The sequence below is a fragment of the Procambarus clarkii genome, chromosome 54, assembly GCF_040958095.1.
Source record: "Procambarus clarkii isolate CNS0578487 chromosome 54, FALCON_Pclarkii_2.0, whole genome shotgun sequence".
Classification (NCBI taxonomy): Eukaryota; Metazoa; Arthropoda; class Malacostraca; order Decapoda; family Cambaridae; genus Procambarus; species Procambarus clarkii.
The window spans coordinates 30,505,864-30,525,863 of record NC_091203.1 but is presented as its reverse complement, the minus strand read 5'-3'; the positions used below and the strand labels follow the sequence as shown (position 1 = coordinate 30,525,863).

The 20,000-nt window shown below is 40.1% G+C and overlaps 2 protein-coding genes across 3 annotated transcripts in view; both read left to right on the top strand.

Annotated features, from left to right (window-relative positions):
* LOC123750704 (zinc finger protein ZFP2) overlaps window positions 1–20,000 on the top strand; it is a 66,249-nt gene that overhangs the window by 11,119 nt on the left and 35,130 nt on the right. The window lies entirely within an intron of this gene.
* On the top strand, window positions 4,582–5,680 carry LOC138352772 (uncharacterized). The gene is made up of 2 exons (XM_069305361.1): window positions 4,582–4,650; window positions 5,126–5,680. The coding sequence occupies exons 1-2, from the start codon at window positions 4,582–4,584 to the stop codon at window positions 5,678–5,680; spliced, it is 624 nt and encodes a 207-aa protein (XP_069161462.1).

Below are 20,000 nucleotides of genomic sequence, written 5' to 3'. Positions count from 1 at the left end.
GTCTTGAGGTGGGTAGAATATAGTTGTGCAATAATTGGCTGTTGATTGCTGGTGTTGACTTCTTGATGTGTAGTGCCTCGCAAACGTCAAGCCGCCTGCTATCGCTGTATCTATCGATGATTTCTGTATCTATCGATGATTTCTAAGGAAACAAACATAGGAATGTGCCTAAATGCCAACAGCGACTGCCCTGACAGGTACAAGAGGAGTGTTGTTAACGCATACGTCGACCGTGCTCTCAGCCACAGCTCAGAATGGAAGCAAGTCGACGAAGAACTCTGTAGGGTAAGGCAGGTTCTAGTCAATAACGGCTTCTCCAATGGTTTCATCGAAGACATCATAAGAAGGAAAGTGAAAAGCCATGCAACCTCCGAAGAGACAACTAACACAACACCTATACCCCCTATTAGACTATTTTACAGGAACTTCTTTTCCACAGCTCATAAAACAGAGGAAAGGGTCCTGAAAGATATTGTTAATAGAAACGTTATCCCTACAGACAAAAATCAGAGGATACAACTGACGATTTACTATAAAACCAGAAAAACGGCCAGCCTACTCATGAGAAACTCTCCAGACACGAAACAGAACGCTTTAAAAGAGACTAACGTCGTCTATGCCTTCAAATGCCCACTTGGGGACTGTAAGCTCCAAAAAACCCAGTATATAGGCAAGACAACAACATCTCTTTCTAGGCGTTTAACGATGCATAAACAACAGGGCTCCATTAAGGAACATATAATCTCTTCCCATAACCAAACCATCGCCAGAGAAATCCTAGTAAACAACACAGAAATCATCGATAGATACAGCGATAGCAGGCGGCTTGACGTTTGCGAGGCACTACACATCAAGAAGTCAACACCAGCAATCAACAGCCAATTATTGCACAACTATATTCTACCCACCTCAAGACTCCGCTCCAATATAGAAGCATCAAGAAATATGGACCAATAGGCTTTCTACAAACACTTCTATTCAATATCCATTGTTTCGTGTTCTGTCTTGTGTTGATACTTTTAATACCCTATTAATATCCTCTAATGCCACATCATCCTTCCCACCTCACTCAAATGTAATGCCATATCACCCTTCCCACCTCACTCAAATGTAGATATAAAATCAGGGAAACGCAAGTTCTAATCAGTTGTGTATTTGTGAAGTCTTTGAAAATGTAATAAGTTTTACGAAACGCGCCCGTGTCGCGTCAGACTAGAAATAAAAATGAATTTTGGAGAAGTGATTTTTGATTTACCTCCAACAGTGAAGCATAATGTACGAAAGATTGAGAAAATTCGTGTTAGAATTATTAATCTTACTTTTTCGGTCATATTTAATAAAATATGTCTACAGGAAAGACTGCTACCAAAATATATATATATATATATATATATATATATATATATATATATATATATATATATATATATATATATATATATATATATATATATATATATGTGTGTTAGTATATTTTGGTAGCAGTCTTTCCTGTAGACATATATTATTAAATATGACCGAAAAAGTAAGATTAATAATTCTAACACGAATTTTCTCAATCTTTCGTACATTACGCTTCACTGTTGGAGGTAAATAAAAAATTAATTCTCCAAAATTCATTTTTATTTCTAGTCTGACGCGACACGGGCGCGTTTCGTAAAACTTATTACATTTTCAAAGACTTTAGTTCACAAATACACAACTGAATAGAACTTACGTATCTCAGATTTTATATCTACATTTGAGTGAGGTGGGAGGGGTGATGTGGCATTAACACAAGACAGAACAAGAGGGGATATTAATAGGGTATTAAAAGTATCAACACAAGACAGAACACAAACAATGGGTATTGAATAGAAGTGTTTGTAGAAAGCCTATTGGTCCATATTTCTTGATGCTTCTATATTGGAGCGGAGTCTTGAGGTGGGTAGAATATAGTTGTGCACTAATTGGCTGTTGATTGCTGGTGTTGACTTCTTGATGTGTAGTGCCTCGCAAACGTCAAGCCGCCTGCTATCGCTGTATCTATCGATGATTTCTGTGTTGTTTACTAGGATTTCTCTGGCGATGGTTTGGTTGTGGGAAGAGATTATATGTTCCTTAATGGAGCCCTGTTGCTTATGCATCGTTAAACGCCTAGAAAGAGATGTTGTTGTCTTGCCTATATACTGGGTTTTTTGGAGCTTACAGTCCCCAAGTGGGCATTTGAAGGCATAGACGACGTTAGTCTCTTTTAAAGCGTTCTGTTTTGTGTCTGGAGAGTTTCTTATGAGTAGGCTGGCCGTTTTTCTGGTTTTATAGTAAATCGTCAGTTGTATCCTCTGATTTTTGTCTGTGGGGATAACGTTTCTATTAACAATATCTTTCAGGACACTTTCCTCCGTTTTATGAGCTGTGGAAAAGAAGTTCCTGTAAAATAGTCTAATAGGGGGTATAGGTGTTGTGTTAGTTGTCTCTTCAGAGGTTGCATGGCTTTTCACTTTCCTTCTTATGATGTCTTCGATGAAACCATTGGAGAAGCCGTTATTGACTAGGACCTGCCTTACCCTACAGAGTTCTTCGTCGACTTGCTTCCATTCTGAGCTGTGGCTGAGAGCACGGTCGACATATGCGTTAACAACACTCCTCTTGTACCTGTCAGGGCAGTCGCTGTTGGCATTTAGGCACATTCCTATGTTTGTTTCCTTAGTGTAGACTGCAGTGTGGAAACCTCCGCCCTTTTCCATGACTGTTACATCTAGAAAGGGCAGCTTCCCATCCTTTTCCATCTCGTAAGTGAAACGCAGCACGGAACTCTGCTCAAATGCCTCCTTCAGCTCCTGCAGATGTCTGACATCAGGTACCTGTGTAAAAATGTCGTCAACATACCTGCAGTATATGGCCGGTTTCAAGTTCATGTCGACTAAGACTTCTTTTCCCCAGCTCATAAAACGGAGGAAAGGGTCCTGAAAGATATTGTTAATAGAAACGTTATCCCTACAGACAAAAATCAGAGGATACAACTGACGATTTACTATAAAACCAGAAAAACGGCCAGCCTACTCATGAGAAACTCTCCAGACACAAAACAGAACGCTTTAAAAGAGACTAACGTCGTCTATGCCTTCAAATGCCCTCTTGGGGACTGTAAGCTCCAAAAATCCCAGTATATAGGCAAGACAACAACATCTCTTTCTAGGCGTTTAACGATGCATAAGCAACAGGGCTCCATTAAGGAACATATAATCTCTTCCCACAACCAAACCATCGCCAGAGAAATCCTAGTAAACAACACAGAAATCATCGATAGATACAGTGATAGCAGGCGGCTTGACGTTTGCGAGGCACTACACATCAAGAAGTCAACACCAGCAATCAACAGCCAATTAATGCACAACTATAATCTACCCACCTCAAGACTCCGCTCCAATATAGAAGCATCAAGAAATATGGACCAATAGGCTTTCTATAAACACTTCTATTCAATACCCATTGTTTCGTGTTCTGTCTTGTGTTGATGGAATTAATACCTTATTAATGCCACCTCACCCCATCCACCTCACTCAAATGTAGATATAAAATCTGAGATACGTAAGTTCTATTCAGTTGTGTATTTGTAAACTAAAGTCTTTGAAAATGTAATAAGTTTTACGAAACGCGCTCGTGTCGCGTCAGACTAAAAATAAAAATGAATTTTGGAGAATTGATTTTTGATTTGCCTCCAACAGTGAAAAGAAATTTACGAAAGATTGAGAAAATTTGTGTTAGAATTATTAATCTAACTTTTTCGGTCATATTTAATAATATATATATATATATATATATATATATATATATATATATATATATATATATATGTCGTACCTAGTAGCCAGAACGCGCTTCTCTGCCTACTATTCAAGGCCCGATTTGCCTAATAAGCCAAGTTTTCATGAATTAATTGTTTTTCGACTACCTAACCTACCTAACCTAACCTAACCTAACTTTTTTGGCCACCTAACCTAACCTAACCTATAAAGATAGGTTAGGTTAGGTTAGGTAGGGTTGGTTAGGTTCGGTCATATATCTACGTTAATTTTAACTCCAATAAAAAAAAATTGACCTCATACATAATGAAATGGGTAGCTTTATCATTTCATAAGAAAAAAATTAGAGAAAATATATTAATTCAGGGAAACTTGGCTTATTAGGCAAATCGGGCCTTGAATAGTAGGCTGAGAAGTGCGTTCTGGCTACTAGGTACGACATATATATATATAAATATATATGTCGTACCTAGTAGCCAGAACGCACTTCTCGGCCTACTATTCAAGGCCCGATTTGCCTAATAAGCCAAGTTTTCCTGAATATATATATTTATATATATATATTTATATATATATATATATATAAATATAAATATATATATATATATATATATATATATATATATATATATATATATATATATATATATATATATATATACACACATATATATATGTATATACAATATCCACTCAATTTAACGACCTCTTTTATACCGATCTGCCGGTATTAACGACCGGTTTGGGAGATCGGTATCTGGAGCCTCATATACCGGTTTGGTGGTCGATATTACCGATGGTCGGTATTGAGTTTGTTCTGGCATCGGCAGCCTCTCACATGGCGACCAGGCGATCATCCAGAGTGGTATATTAAATCTTAACTTTCTTTTAAAATGATTCAGTTTTATGAAGAAAATTCTAAATTATTATTAATAAAATATTTTAAAACAATTGTTATTAAGAAAATTCTTTGTTTTCTTATTAGATACCTTTTATAGTATAGGCAATAGGTATTTTTTTTCCCACGGACCTAGAATGTACTGCGCCTGGCCATGTGACCACATTGTTTACTGTCAACTCGTGCAGCTGAGAGCAATGTCTCAGAATATTAGCCAGAGAAAATCAGATTCAGACAAAAATAGATAAATTCATGATTTCAACGGTTCGTGAAAGCACCCACTGGGAAGTCAACAAGTCATGCAGCATCCGCTGGCAACGAGTGCCCTACAAGCCATACTGCACCCGCCAATGCTGAATTCCCATCGACAAGCTGTGCAGCCTCCGCCGGCAACGAATACTCTGCAAGCTATGCTGCACCCGCCGATGCTGAATTCCCATAGACAAGTTGTGCAGCCACCGCTGGCAATGAATGCTCTGCAAGCTATGCTGCACCTGCCGATGCTGAATTCCCACCAACAAGTCATGCAGCCTCCGCTGGCAATGAATGCTCTGCAAGCTATGCTGCACCCGCCGATGCTGAATTCCCAGCAACAAGTCATGCAGCCTCCGCTGGCAATGAATGCTCTGCAAGCTATGCTGCACCCGCCTTTGCTGAATTCCCATCGACAAGTCGTGCAGCCTCCGCCGGCAACGAATGCTCTGCAAGCTCTGCTGCACCCGCCGATGCTGAATTCTCATCGACAAGTTGTGCAGCCTCCGCCGGCAACGAATGCTCTGCAAGATATGCTGCACCTACCAATGCTGAATTCCCATCGGTAAGTCGTGCAGCCTCCGCCGGCAATGAATGCTCTGCAAGCTATGCTTCACCCGCCAATGCTGAATTCCCATCGACAAGTCATGGAGCATCCGCCAGCAACGAATGCTCTGCAAGCCATGTTGCACCCGCTGATGCTGAATTCCCATCAAAAGTCGTGCAGCCTCCACTAACAATATAAAATATGATTGAACGGCATATAAATTAGTGTAAAAAGTGTTGATAGAGTACAGTATTGTAAGTGTTAATGATTATTTAAGCCTCGACAAAAAGATACTGTACAGTGTAAATATACAGTAGAAATAATTTTCAATTGTGAATTAGAATTAGAACTCATGTGAATTAGTAGTAAGACTACCTGTTGTGTTAAGTGAATGCCTGAAAATAAGTGTTCATACTGTATGTACCCTGTATACAGTCCTGAACAATATAAAACAAGCGCTGCAGAGGATGACGTAATCTTCACAGCTTCATAATCTTCAGCTTCATTAACCCTCAAACCGCGCATATCATATATAAATGATATCAGTGACAAAACCGAAACCGCGCACTTCATTTATATATGATTTCGTGTCTAGCGCTATAATTTAAACTCCCCGCCTGGGATAGGGGCAGCTATAGTACAGCCACGACCGATAGTTGCCAGATGCCACCTAGAAAAAAAATCCAGGCCAACATTCTTGGGTGTGAGAGCGTCAGTATTGAGCAAGCCACCAAGGCTGGCGCACACAGCACGAGCTCACAGCACCGCTGTTCAGCTTGTGACCACAGCATCGCCTACAAATACCATAATATATATGATACTGCTATTATTTAGCAGTGAGAGTATTACTGAAGCCCCCTGACTGTGATAAAACTGACCAGGATTCTGATAATAGCAGGATTGTGCTGATATTTAGCGCTGTGCTCCATGGAGGGAGGCGTAAGGCTGTGCGAGGGAGGGGTGTGGCCACCATTTATTGACTGCACTCACCATACCAGCTTAGTGGTTCGATATGGTGAACACAAATGTAGATACTTATATATAACGTGTGTATATAGGGTATAAACAGCAAGAGGAGTAGGTTGGGAGCCGCCATTTTGGTGAGGGCGGTGGTGTCGTCTGCACGACTTATCATGTTGTTTACTGGTGACCACAATAGTCTTTGGGCACCATACCAGCTTATTTGTTCAGGTATGGTGAATAAAACAGGTAGATACTTATATATAATATGTGTATATAGCATAATAACACCACAAACAGTATTGTTGAAGGACAAATATTAGTGCGTCTGGCCTTGAGGGCGGCCGCCGATCAGCTGACTGTGTGAGTAGCTACGTCTTTGTGGACTTTACTCACCATACAAGCTTAGATGTACAGTTATGGTGAACAAAACATGTAAATACGTATATATAACGTCTGTGTATAGTGAATAAATACAGAAAGAGTATTGTAGGAGGTGAATGAGGACGAGTGAGGTGGTGTTGAGGGAGTGAGTGGCTCGCTGGTGTTTGGCGGTCACTCCTCGTTGCTTTTTTACTCACAAGACCAACTTAGTAGTTCGTTATGGTGTACAAAACATACAAATACTTATATATAACCTGTGTATATAGTGTAACAACAGCAAAACTATTTGTTTATTGTTTTATGAACATAATAATTGAATCACTAATATGCACACCATAATTTTGAGTACAGCGATGGTTCACACATTTTATAATATAAATATACCACAATTCACTGTATGGAATAATATTACTGCAAAAAAACTAAGAAAAAATCAATCGGAGACATTGAAATAATTAGGTAATAATATATTTGTGGCAGCTGCCGTCTGACAGCTCGGGCGGAGTAGACCTCATCTGGCGAAGGCTCTGCCAACGCCCCTTTTTTGCCACACTTCCCTACCCTATTGCGGCTAAAATATGCCACCTACGATTTTTTTGTTATTTTTTCCGTGATCAGGGAAGAAAAATGAACACTTCTATAAGACGAAAGAATTTTTTTGAATTTTGTTTTGTTGCGCCTGTGGGTGTGAATTCCATTTGGGCCCCTAGCGGTTTGAGGGTTAAACTGTTGTGCAATATTATAACTTAAAAATGGATCAAGTTTGTACATTCCAGTACTAACATTAAGAAGATTTGGACACTGACTGATTAGAGCAGACTCAATCAAATTCCGTTCCACGAAATCCCCACAATTGGTAATGCTTTTTGCCCCATTCCAGTTAATATTGTGATCGCATAAACTCGTATGTAGATACAACTCGTATGTAGAGTCAACACCAGACTGACTCAATCAGTCAGTCTGGTGTTGACAAAGGCTTTAACAAGCCGAAACGTTCACCTCATTTCATATTTCTCTGTGGATTTTCCGCATATATATATATATATATATATACAGTATCCACTCAATTTAACGGCCTATATGGGGCTGTACCCTAGTCGTTATTTCCGGAGCTCCGTTATTTCCGAAGTTAAGTCGGGTCGGGTAATTTTTCAAGTAACATTCAGGTAGGATATATTTTATACTGTATAACTAAAATTAAATAAAGTTCATTGTGTAATTGCATTCCAATTTAGTGCTACACCGACGATTAAGCCAGTTGTTGGCTGTTGCATGGATGATGTGTGAACACGGTCTGATCAAGCCCAGATGGGTGGGAAAAAATTGATTCATTCCTTTGTATTGCAAAATATTTCATGTATCAATCAGCAAGTTAATATTTTCTCAATAATATTTTAGAGATGTGTTTTGATTTACCCTGAACAGTGCAGGTAATGTATTTTTAATGTTACAACACACGCTGTGGCGGCCATGCCATAACAATGGCGATCGAGCCTTGTCACCGAGAGCTAGCCAAGACGAAATATTTTGAGCTCACCTATTCTCTGCTGACGATAGAATATACATTTGCAGAGACTAATATGTAGCTTTTGTTGAAAAAAACAATTAATATCTTGTAATACTATAATAAAATTGGTAAATTGACTTACTTTTAATGAAGCTGAAGATTACGAAGCTGTGAAGATTACGTCATCCTTTGCAGCGCTTGTTTTATATTGTTTATACAGTATTGTATACAGGGTACATACTGTATGTACACTTATTTTCAGGCACTCACTTCACACAACAGCTAGGCTTACTACTAATTCACATGAGTTCTAATACTACTTCACTATTGACAATTATTTCTACTGTATATTTACATTGTACAGTATCTTTTTGTCTAGGCTTAATTAATCATTAACACTTACAATACTGTACTCTATCAACACTTTTTACACTAATTTATATGCCTTTCAATCATATTTTATATCGTTAGTGGATGACTTGTTGGTGGGAATTCAGCATCGGCGGGTGCAACATGGCTTGTAGAGCATTCGTTGCTGGCGGATGCTCCACGTCTTGTCGATGGGAATTCAGCATTGGCGGGTGCAGCATCGCTTGCAGAGCATTCATTGCTGGCGGATGCTCCACGACTTGTCGATGGTAATTCAGCATCGACGGTTGCAGCATGGCTTGTCGACGAAGATTTTTCACGAACCGTTGAAATCATGAATTTATCTATTTTTGGCTGAATCTGATTTTCTCTGGCTAACGTTTTGAGACATTGCTTTAAGGCTGTAAGGTGTACATACAAATTTCCAATAACCTCATGTTTACTTTTTATTGAATATTCAATGAGTTTCTCAACTTGTTCCAATCTTTTCTGATATCCGACACCTCTAGGCAGAGCCTCACCAACATCGTCCGAGTCATCATCAGAGTCATTTCCGAGAACACTTTGCGCAATCTGTTCTTCAGTTAACAATTCATAACCAGGATCGTAATCATTTTCTAACCATTCATTGATATCATTCACTTGTACACCCTGACCAACTTGGAGCAACATTGTTCAGATCATTTCTTCAAACCCTTCAAAATCATTGGCTTCATTTTCTAAACCTTCGAATTCACTATCAGATACTGCTGCTTCACATCTAGGCCTCTCTGTTAACAGTTTCTTCCATGAATTTGTTAGTGTGGTTTCTTTCACTTTATTCCAAAGCCTAGCCCAGTGGAATATTGCTTCCCTGATTGTGTACTTTTTTAGATTTTCTAGTGTTCTTTGAGCCCTTGTATCCTTTCCTGTCAATTCATCTTCCTCGCTAGGTAAAACAACTAAAACATCTTCAAGCATTGCTGTTTGGTACATACGTTTAGCAGCAAGGATAACACCTTGGTCCATGGGCTGGATCAAGGATGTTGTGTTTGGAGGAAGTGCCATGCATTTTATTCTGCCATCCCTTGAAATTAACTTTAATTAAAGGGAGCCGGTCGGCCGAGCGGACAGCACGCTGGACTTGTGATCCTGTGGTCCTGGGTTCGATCCCAGGTGCCGGCGAGAAACAATGGGCAGACTTTCTTTCACCCTATGCCCCTGTTACCTAGCAGTAAAATAGGTACCTAGTCAGCTGTCACTGGCTGCTTCCTGGGGGTGGAGGCCTGGTCGAGGACCGGGCCGCGGGAACACTAAAAAAAAAGCCCCGAAATCATCTAAAGATAACTTGCTAATGGGATGAGCAGGGGCATTATCTAGCAGCAACAATGCCTTAACCTCACTGGCCTTTATTCCACATTTGTTGATCTGGAATTCTCTGACTTCTTTGCAAAAGTGGTTTTCAAACCAGTCCGTAAATATTGTTTGATTAAACCATGATTTCTTAGAATTGTAATATATTACAGGTAATGCCTGCATTATATTTTTTAAGGCTCGAGGATTTTTAGACTTGCCTACCACGGCACATTTTGTCCTGTGAGAGGCATCAGCATTAGCACAGAGCAAGACTGAGAGCCGTTCCTTGCTTATCTTTTGTCCAGGAATATTTTCCTGCATCCTACTGGTTAAGGATGTACTTGGTACAGCTCGCCACATAAACCCAGTCTCGTCAGCATTATATACTTGATATTTGCTTAAATTATTACTGACAATGTACTCGTTTAATTTAGCCTTGAATGAATCAACATTAGTGGGATCAGCACTTGACGCCTCACCAGAAATTTTTTTGGTGTTTGAAGTGTTATGCCGAGCCTTAAATCTTCCAACCCACCCATCACTTGCATTGAAATCTTTTATACCTAATTGAATGGCAAGTTTACTTGCTGCAACTTTAAGCTCTTCAAATCTTATTGCCATGCCAATTGTGCGGTGCTGAATAAACCACTTATACACTGCAGCATCCAGTTGTGGATACTGACCAGACTTTACTGTTTTTCTCGAACATGCAGCACCAGAATTAGCACACTCTGTTGTGCTCACATATTTTAATAGAGTATCCTTCTGTTTCTTGATGTCACTTACTGTACTTTTCCCGATGTTAAACTCTGCTGCTGCTCGTGCATGAGAATATCCTTTATCAAGTTTCTTAATTAACTCCAGCTTCTGTGCAACCGTCAGGCGCTTCCTTTGGGTAACTTTTGGCATTTTGTAAATTAAAAAGAAGATCACAATTACAGTACAGTAATATCCTTCACAATTGAAGCTAGCCGCACGAGTTCACAGTAAACAATGGGAACACATGGCCCGGCGGAGTACATTCTAGGTCCGTGGGAAAAAAAATACCTAGTGCCTATACTATAAAAGGTATTTAATAAGAAAACAAAGACTTTTGCTTAATAAAAACTGTTTCAAAATATTTTATTAATAATAATTTACAATTTTCTTCATTAAAGTGAATCATTTTAAAAGAAAATTAAGATGTAATATATGACTCTGGACGATCCAGGACAGTGGCCTGGTCGCCATGTGAGGGGACGCTGATGCCACAACAAACCCAATACCGACCGTCGGTAATATCGACTGCAGACCGGTATAGCAGGCTCCAGATACCGGTCTCCCAAACCGGTCGCTAACACTTTCGCGCTTTCGAGTAGAGATAACTCGTCACTGGTTTTTCTTACGATTCCGCATAACTGCCTACTTTTCTCGTCAATCGAAAAAATATTTCTATAAATTCCATTTTTTAACCGAAATGGATGGGGATACTCTCAGATTGTTCTCCATGAAATTCCCGTTCTCCCTCACCGAACACATGGCATCTCGGCCTACCCAGTCACGTGGTCGGCCCATTGTTTTGTTGACACACCAAGTGCCCACACTGTGCTCCCCTCTCGCGGCAAACGTGACCCGTTTTACGCATTTATTTCCGTTCCGTTTCCGTTCTCGTGTACCTAAAACCCATTCAATACCTTCAACATGGATGCTGCACCAGGAACAAGCAGTGGAACGCAAAACAAAGGTAGGAAATCTAGGAAAGCAGAAGAGATCGCCAGGATTTTCGATCTGTATCATGGGGTCAATCTCACTCCATCCAAGATTCCCGACGTTGTTGAAGCCTTTTCAGGGTCTTCTGATGATGATTTGGAGGCTGACGAACCGGAAAATGATGTTCTTTATGAGGTTTCCTCAAGTGATGAAGATATTTCGAGTGAGAGTGAGGATGAGAGTGATGAAGAAGCCCCAGCCCCGCCACGCGGTGACCGCACGTGTCCGGTACCAAAGAGGGCTAGGCTGGGTGATGAGTGGAATCGTAGCAATACTCCTCCCATCGTTGATAACTTTACTGCAACCCCTGGCCTAACAATTCCACTACCTGCTACTCCATTGCAGTTTTTACAATTATTTTTCACTAGAGCAGTGGTTGAATACTTAGAGCATGAAACAAATTTGCATGCCACACACGTCATACATCTCATGGCTGAGTCAGCAAGAAAAACGTGGAAACCAGTGTCGGTGAAAGAAATGGCCCGATATTTGGCCCTGTGCATACTGATGGGCATAGTGAAGATGCCTACAATGAGGATGTACTGGCAGACGAATCAGATGTGGCATTGTCGATTCTTCAACTTGTTTATGTCGTCTGCTCGGTTCCAACACATTTCTAAGTTCTTCCACATGTTTACACATGTGGCACACTTAGACTACAACGTGGCGCCCCCAAGGATCTGCAACAAGTTGTAAAGGGTAAAATGGCAACCGACACGACCGTATACATGCGTAAGGATAACACCTTTGTTATAGTTTGGAAGGACAAGCGCCCCGTCTCTGTCATCACCAATATCCACAATGCCGACACTACTCAAGCACAGCGCAGGAAACGCGTTCGTAAAGGTGACGGGAGAACTGGAGTAGAAATTGTGAAAATGAACAAACCCAAGGCCATAGTGGATTACAATAAGTTCATGAAAGGTGTTGATCATTTTGATCAAATGGTCAAATATTATGAGTTTGCAAGAAAAACCCACAAATGGACCAAGAAGATCACTTTCTATTTTCTGCAAATGGCCATGCACAATGCATACGCATTGTATAACCACTACTCAACAGATACAAAAAAACTAACACTATTAGAGTTTCACGCAGTAGGAATAAAAGCCTTATTGGCGTGGAACAGCAAGGAATGGCCAACAACAACAAGTATACCACATGTTCCCGACATAGATGCCAGCGCAGCTCCTGCTGACGCGGCAGTTTCAACACCCGGGCCATCTGGTGCTAGGCGTCCTCTGTTCACCTCAACACCTAAAGCCCACTCATCAACCACAAATTCTGAAATGGACATTGAGGACATAGAACCACTTGATGTTTCTGATTTCATAGAAGATTCTACTACAAGTTTGGTGGTTCCTGTAGAAGACAATATTCTTCCAGTGAATCCAAAAAATACAAGAATTATAGATTCAGAACAACGTCTCAACTACAAGTTGACGCATGAACTCGTGCACTTGGCTAAAAAAAAAGATGCCGTGTTTGTTACAAGTCTGGCAAAAGGAGGGACGTGATATATGGATGTAAAACTTGTGATGTGGCACTGTGCGCTGCGCCTTGCTACACAAGGTACCACCGAAGAAAGATATTTTGGGTGGAGAAAAAATAACCACCGGCAACAGCTTCACTCCACCTAAGAAACATCAGATGAGCAACTTCAGGATCAGAAGCCTGAAGATGGTGGAGTGAAGAAAAAATGCTCAACTGTTGATCTTCAATCAACATAGACAGGGTAAGTACACCTATTTGGAATTTTTTATCATCTATAAGAAGTTGTATTATATACGTTTTGTAGAGAATTTATTTGCGAATTTTTTGGTACCAGAATGAATATTATATCACATAAACTTCTATGAGTAAAAAAAAAAAACACAAAGTATGTTTGGGGGTGTGGCGGGTGTGGCTCTGGGTGTGGCGGTCGTGTGGCAGTGGGTTCCCTTTAGCCGTTGATATATCCAACACGTGGGAAATATTTGTATGTGTTATGTATATGTCTGTGTAGGGAATTTTACTGCGATCACTGTCATACAAATTATAAAATGTTTCAACAAGTATAAACATGAGAAACATCAAACGAACGAAAACAATGCGTTCGTTTCTGCCGTGAACGCATACTGAGCGACGTGGTTCTATATTTGGCGCTTCTCTTACACATGCTTTGTACAAATGTTATACATTTCATCTTATAGAAAATTTTATTGCGAACACATTGGTATAAAAAAGAAATACGTACATAGAAAAGTAGGGTCAGGAAACGTATAAATGTATAAACTTTCCAAGCATGATTTCCCCCCTGTGTTTTCGCCAGTGCGCTCGCGGCTAACTACTCTCCACTTCCCACACTCTTGCGGGTGGGCAATTACCTATATTAAACATTCATATGCATATGTCCGTGTAGAGAATTTTATTGCGATTCCAATGATACCAAAATTAGCGATGTAGGACAACTGTAGGCTTCGCAACCATTAAGAGAGTGGAAACATTTTGTTGCTGTTTGGCGCTCTCGGCGAGTGATCTGCATAGTTTTTTATTTGGTGTTGATACTCCTTATGCTTGGGCGGCATTTTATAGGTATGCTCTTATAGACAATTTCATTGCGAACACAGTGATACCAAATTTAAATACGTGCGCCTTCAATTATTGTCAGGACAGTCAAAAGAGTGTACACTTTTTCGGTCTTACGCGTAGGGGCACGAAGTGCCGAAAGCATCTAGGGTATTGATTTTTTTTGAGCGCCGAGAGCGCGAAAGTGTTAATACCGGCAGATCGGTATAAAAGAGGCCGTTAAATTGAGTGGATACTGTATATATATATATATATATATATATATATATATATATATATATATATATATATATATATATATATATATATATATATATGTATATGTCATACATATGTATATGTCATACCTAGTAGCCAGAACGCACTTCTCAGCCTACTATGCAAAGCCCGATTTGCCTAATAAGCCAAGTTTTCCTGAATTAATATATTTTCACTAATTTTTTTCTTATGAAATGATAAAGCTACCCATTTCATTATGTATGAGGTCAATTTTTTATATTGGAGTTAAAATTTACGTAGATATATGACCGAACCTAACCAACCCTACCTAACCTAACCTAACCTATCTTTATAGGTTAGGTTAGGTAGCCGAAAAAGTTAGGTTAGGTTAGGTAGGTTAGGTAGTCGAAAAACAATTAATTCATGAAAACTTGGCTTATTAGGCAAATCGGGCCTGGCATAGTAGGCTGAGAAGTGCGTTCTGGCTATTAGGTACAACATATATATATATATATATATATATATATATATATATATATATATATATATATATATATATATATATATATATATTGGTGTATACTGGCAGCAGGTTTTCTTTCAAACATGTTTCATTGAATATGACCGCATATTCTGTATTTATTATTTTTTGGTTTAGGGCTTCTATCCCTCTAACTATTTTCTTAGCATCAGGGCTTAATTGGAATAGGAGTTCTCCAAAACTCATTTTCGTACTTTTAAGGTGAAGAAAAGAAGTGATTTACTATAGAGTGTATTACACTTGTATAATTTGCACGACGTTTCGAACCTCCATGGTTCATTCTCAAGTGAACAGATCTTACAATACTAGTTGATTTTATACCCGCATTAGGTCAGGTGATAATACAATGAAGGTGAAAAACATGGGGGGATACATAAGGGATAAACATAGGGGCTGCAGAAGGCTTATTGGCCCATACGAGGCATCTCCTATCCAAACACAAAGATTAATCCAGTGTAATTGGCCTGTTATGTTGGACATTGTCTTCTGTGTTGGCATCGATATGTTCTTGTCTTGTCCTTACTCTCATGGTGGGTAGAGTAAATAGTTCCGTGATTTGGGTGTTCATGGTAGGTCGCTCTATTCTTATGTGAATTGCCTCAAGAATTTGTATTCTTCTTGAATCTTGGGTTTTGTCTATTATGCATGTATTCTTGTTCAACATTTCTCTTGTTAGAGTAATGTCATGGGCTTGTCTCATGTGATTCCTAGGGGCACCAGATTGAAGATGGCATGTCAAACGCCTCGTCAGCTTGGTCGACGTCATACCTATGTACTTACATTGAAGGTTACATCCTTCGTGGGGGCAAGTGTACATGTATACAACGCTTGACTGCTGTAGAGGGTTCTCCGTCGGCTTCGGGCTGTTTTTGATAAGGAGTTCGGAAGTCTTCTTGGTTTTGTAGAATATTATCAGGTTTATGTTTTGGTTAGGAGTAGTGCTTTTTACTCCTTTACGGATTATTTCATTCATTATTCTTTCCTCTTTTATATGTTCACTGTGCATGGTTGATTTGTAATATAATTTTATTGGGGGTGTTGTGGTTTCTGTTCTAGGTTCTGAATTATACCAACGGTCCAAGTGTCTTCTTATAGCAGCGTTTATTTCCGCGTTGCTATATCCGTTGTTCACCAATACCTGAGTTACTCTTTCAAACTCTCTACTCACGTTGCTCCATTCAGAGCAGTGGGTAAGCGCTCGACGAATATAAGCATTGAGAACACTGGCATTGTATCTTTGGGGGCACTCACTTCTACCGTTCAGGCATAATCCTATGTTGGTGGGTTTGGTATATACGTTGGTGCTTAAAGAGGTTCCTGTTTTTGTTATTAGTACATCCAAGAATGGCAGACTGTTATTTTCACTATTTTCATGTGTAAATCGGAGTACTGACTCTCTCTCTAGGTGTCTTTTTAGGTCAATTAGTTCATCTGAGTCTTTTACTATTACGAATATGTCATCTACATAACGGCAGTATACAAAAACCAACTGTATACTGCCGTTATGTAGATGACATATTCGTAATAGTAAAAGACTCAGATGAACTAATTGACCTAAAAAGACACCTAGAGAGAGAGTCAGTACTCCGATTTACACATGAAAATAGTGAAAATAACAGTCTGCCATTCTTGGATGTACTAATAACAAAAACAGGAACCTCTTTAAGCACCAACGTATATACCAAACCCACCAACATAGGATTATGCCTGAACGGTAGAAGTGAGTGCCCCCAAAGATACAAAGCCAGTGTTCTCAATGCTTATATTCGTCGAGCGCTTACCCACTGCTCTGAATGGAGCAACGTGAGTAGAGAGTTTGAAAGAGTAACTCAGGTATTGGTGAACAACGGATATAGCAACGCGGAAATAAACGCTGCTATAAGAAGACACTTGGACCGTTGGTATAATTCAGAACCTAGAACAGAAACCACAACACCCCCAATAAAATTATATTACAAATCAACCATGCACAGTGAACATATAAAAGAGGAAAGAATAATGAAAGAAATAATCCGTAAAGGAGTAAAAAGCACTACTCCTAACCAAAACATAAACCTGATAATATTCTACAAAACCAAGAAGACTTCCGAACTCCTTATCAAAAACAGCCCGAAGCCGACGGAGAACCCTCTACAGCAGTCAAGCGTTGTATACATGTACACTTGCCCCCACGAAGGATGTAACCTTCAATGTAAGTACATAGGTATGACGTCGACCAAGCTGACGAGGCGTTTGACATGCCATCTTCAATCTGGTGCCCCTAGGAATCACATGAGACAAGCCCATGACATTACTCTAACAAGAGAAATGTTGAACAAGAATACTTGCATAATAGACAAAACCCAAGATTCAAGAAGATTACAAATTCTTGAGGCAATTCACATAAGAATAGAGCGACCTACCATGAACACCCAAATCACGGAACTATTTACTCTACCCACCATGAGAGTAAGGACAAGACAAGAACATATCGATGCCAACACAGAAGACAATGTCCAACATAACAGGCCAATTACACTGGATTAATCTTTGTGTTTAGATAGGAGATGCCTCGTATGGGCCAATAAGCCTTCTGCAGCCCCTATGTATATCCCTTATGTATCCCCCCATGTTTTCACCTTCATTGTATTACCACCTGACCTAATGCGGGTATAAAATCAACTAGTATTGTAAGATCTGTTCACTTGAGAATGAACCATGGAGGTTCGAAACATCGTGCAAATTATACAAATAAGTGTAATACACTCTATAGTAAATCACTTCTTTTCTTCACCTTAAAAGTACGAAAATGAGTTCTGGAGAACTCCTATTTCAATTAAGCCCTGATGCTAAGAAAATAGTTAGAGGGATAGAAGCCCTAAACCAGAAAATAATAAATACAGAATATGCGGTCATATTCAATGAAAAATATATATATATATATATATATATATATATATATATATATATATATATATATATATATATATATATATATATATATATATATACAGTACAACCTCGATTCAACGTACTATATGGGACCACCCCCAGTTCGTTGGAGCGTTGGATTCGTTGCAAGAGGTGACCTTCAAGAGGCGTTTGCGTCAGTGTCTTTTTTTTTCTTGTACACAATAAAAATGCATTGTATCATATTACTTACTGTACCTATATTTTACTACTCTACTAAAAATTCTGTAATTCATGTATTTACCTTATTGTTGGAGTTATGTCCATCTTGAAGTTTTGTGAAGTTGTGAATGCTCTACAGTAAATAGGTACTGCAGTGCATTAAGCCGTTAGCACTGTATTATTAAAAGTGGTTTTGCTGTATGTTGAGTACTACAATACAGTTCTTGAAAACTATTGAACATTAGAATTATTGCAACTTTAATTTTAACACTATGTACACACTTGAATTTAACACTTATTCTAATTGTTCACTTCACACACGATGTTTTTAGATGTTTGCATCAGCTTTGCTGGTGCTCGCTGCTGCTGTGTTGGCTTCAGCTGCTTTTGTGCTGGTGCTGGGTACAGCTGTGCTGGTGCTGGGTACGGCTGTGCTGGTGCTGGGTACGGCTGTGCTGGTGCTGGGTACGGCTGTGTTGGTGCTGGGTACGGCTGTGCTGGTGCTGGGTACGGCTGTGCTGGTGCTGGGTACGGCTGTGCTGGTGCTGGGTACGGCTGTGCTGGTGCTGGGTACGGCTGTGCTGGTGCTGGGTACGGCTGTGCTGGTGCTGGGTACAGCTGTGCTGGTGCTGGGTACGGCTGTGCTGGTGCTGGGTACGGCTGTGCTGGTGCTGGGAACGTCAACAGTGCCAGTAACATTTTGTATAATCTCATCATCTGTTAAATGACCATTGATTAAATGATTTATTAATTTTATTATTTCGAAGCCGTAATCACTGAACTGTGGCGACGAATTGAAACGAGAAACGCATGGTGTGTACAGGGATTAGACCCGTCCACTCGCTCACGCTGGAGTTGTTCCAATAACAAATAATTTCTCAAATAGCAGATGTCTATCATATTACAGTATATTTTCGGTTTTATTTAGTTTAGTTTAATTAGGATAATAAAAAGCTATTAACCCTTAAAGTGCGCATCACTTCATATGAAGTGTAAATCGTTTTACCAGTCAACTGCGCTTCACTTCATATGAAGTGTATGGGTACCGCGCACGATTTGAATGGCCCGCGGTGTAGCTGGGGGTCCCATACGCTGCCCAGGGGCTCTAGTAAACAGCGGCCATTTTGAAAAAAAATCCAGCTCACGCTCCGATGGCATGGGAGGCCTCAGTTTAGCGAGAGTCACCATGGCGAGCGCACGGTCAAACGCCTCACGAGCACGCATCACTCAGTCCCTCACCCCAGAGCAAATAGCCCACGAATTATTCTCTGAAGGTGAAGAAAGTGTGTTTGACGATTCAGACAACGATGAGGATTATACACAGTTGTCGGGAGATAGTAGCAGCAGCAGTGAAAGTGAAAATGACCGCCATGCCATGGCGAGGCCTATACGCTCTCCCATGCCTCCTCGCCCATTTTCTACTCCAATTCTACCACGACCTCACAGTTCCTGTGGATATTTTCTGTTTGAGGGTGACGAGTTAGAGGGAGGTGACTCCTTTTCTGGGTTTAGTGACTCAGATCAAAGTTTTATTGAGCCTGTGGCTGGTACCAGTGGTGTAACTGGGCGAGAAATTGTCGCGTCAGCAGCATCTCGCCCAGCCAAGCGCCACCGCATGGCACCAAATGAGGGACCAAGACCCTCGTGTTCACGTGCACCCACCTCACGTGCACGTAGCCGCCGTGCTTCTCGCAGACGGTATTCAGCTCCTGGTCGCCGGTATGCATCGCTTCCTCGCCGTCTTTCCTCTGCATCTCGCAGGACGCCTGGTGTAC

Excerpts from the sequence above, each read along its gene's own strand:
- LOC138352772 (XM_069305361.1), top strand. The coding sequence starts at position 4,582 with ATGGTCGGTATTGAGTTTGTTCTGGCATCGGCAGCCTCTCACATGGCG. Across the intron at positions 4,651-5,125 it reads CCAGGCGATCATCCAGAGTG|ACAAGTTGTGCAGCCACCGC; the intron begins GTATATTAAATC and ends GAATTCCCATAG.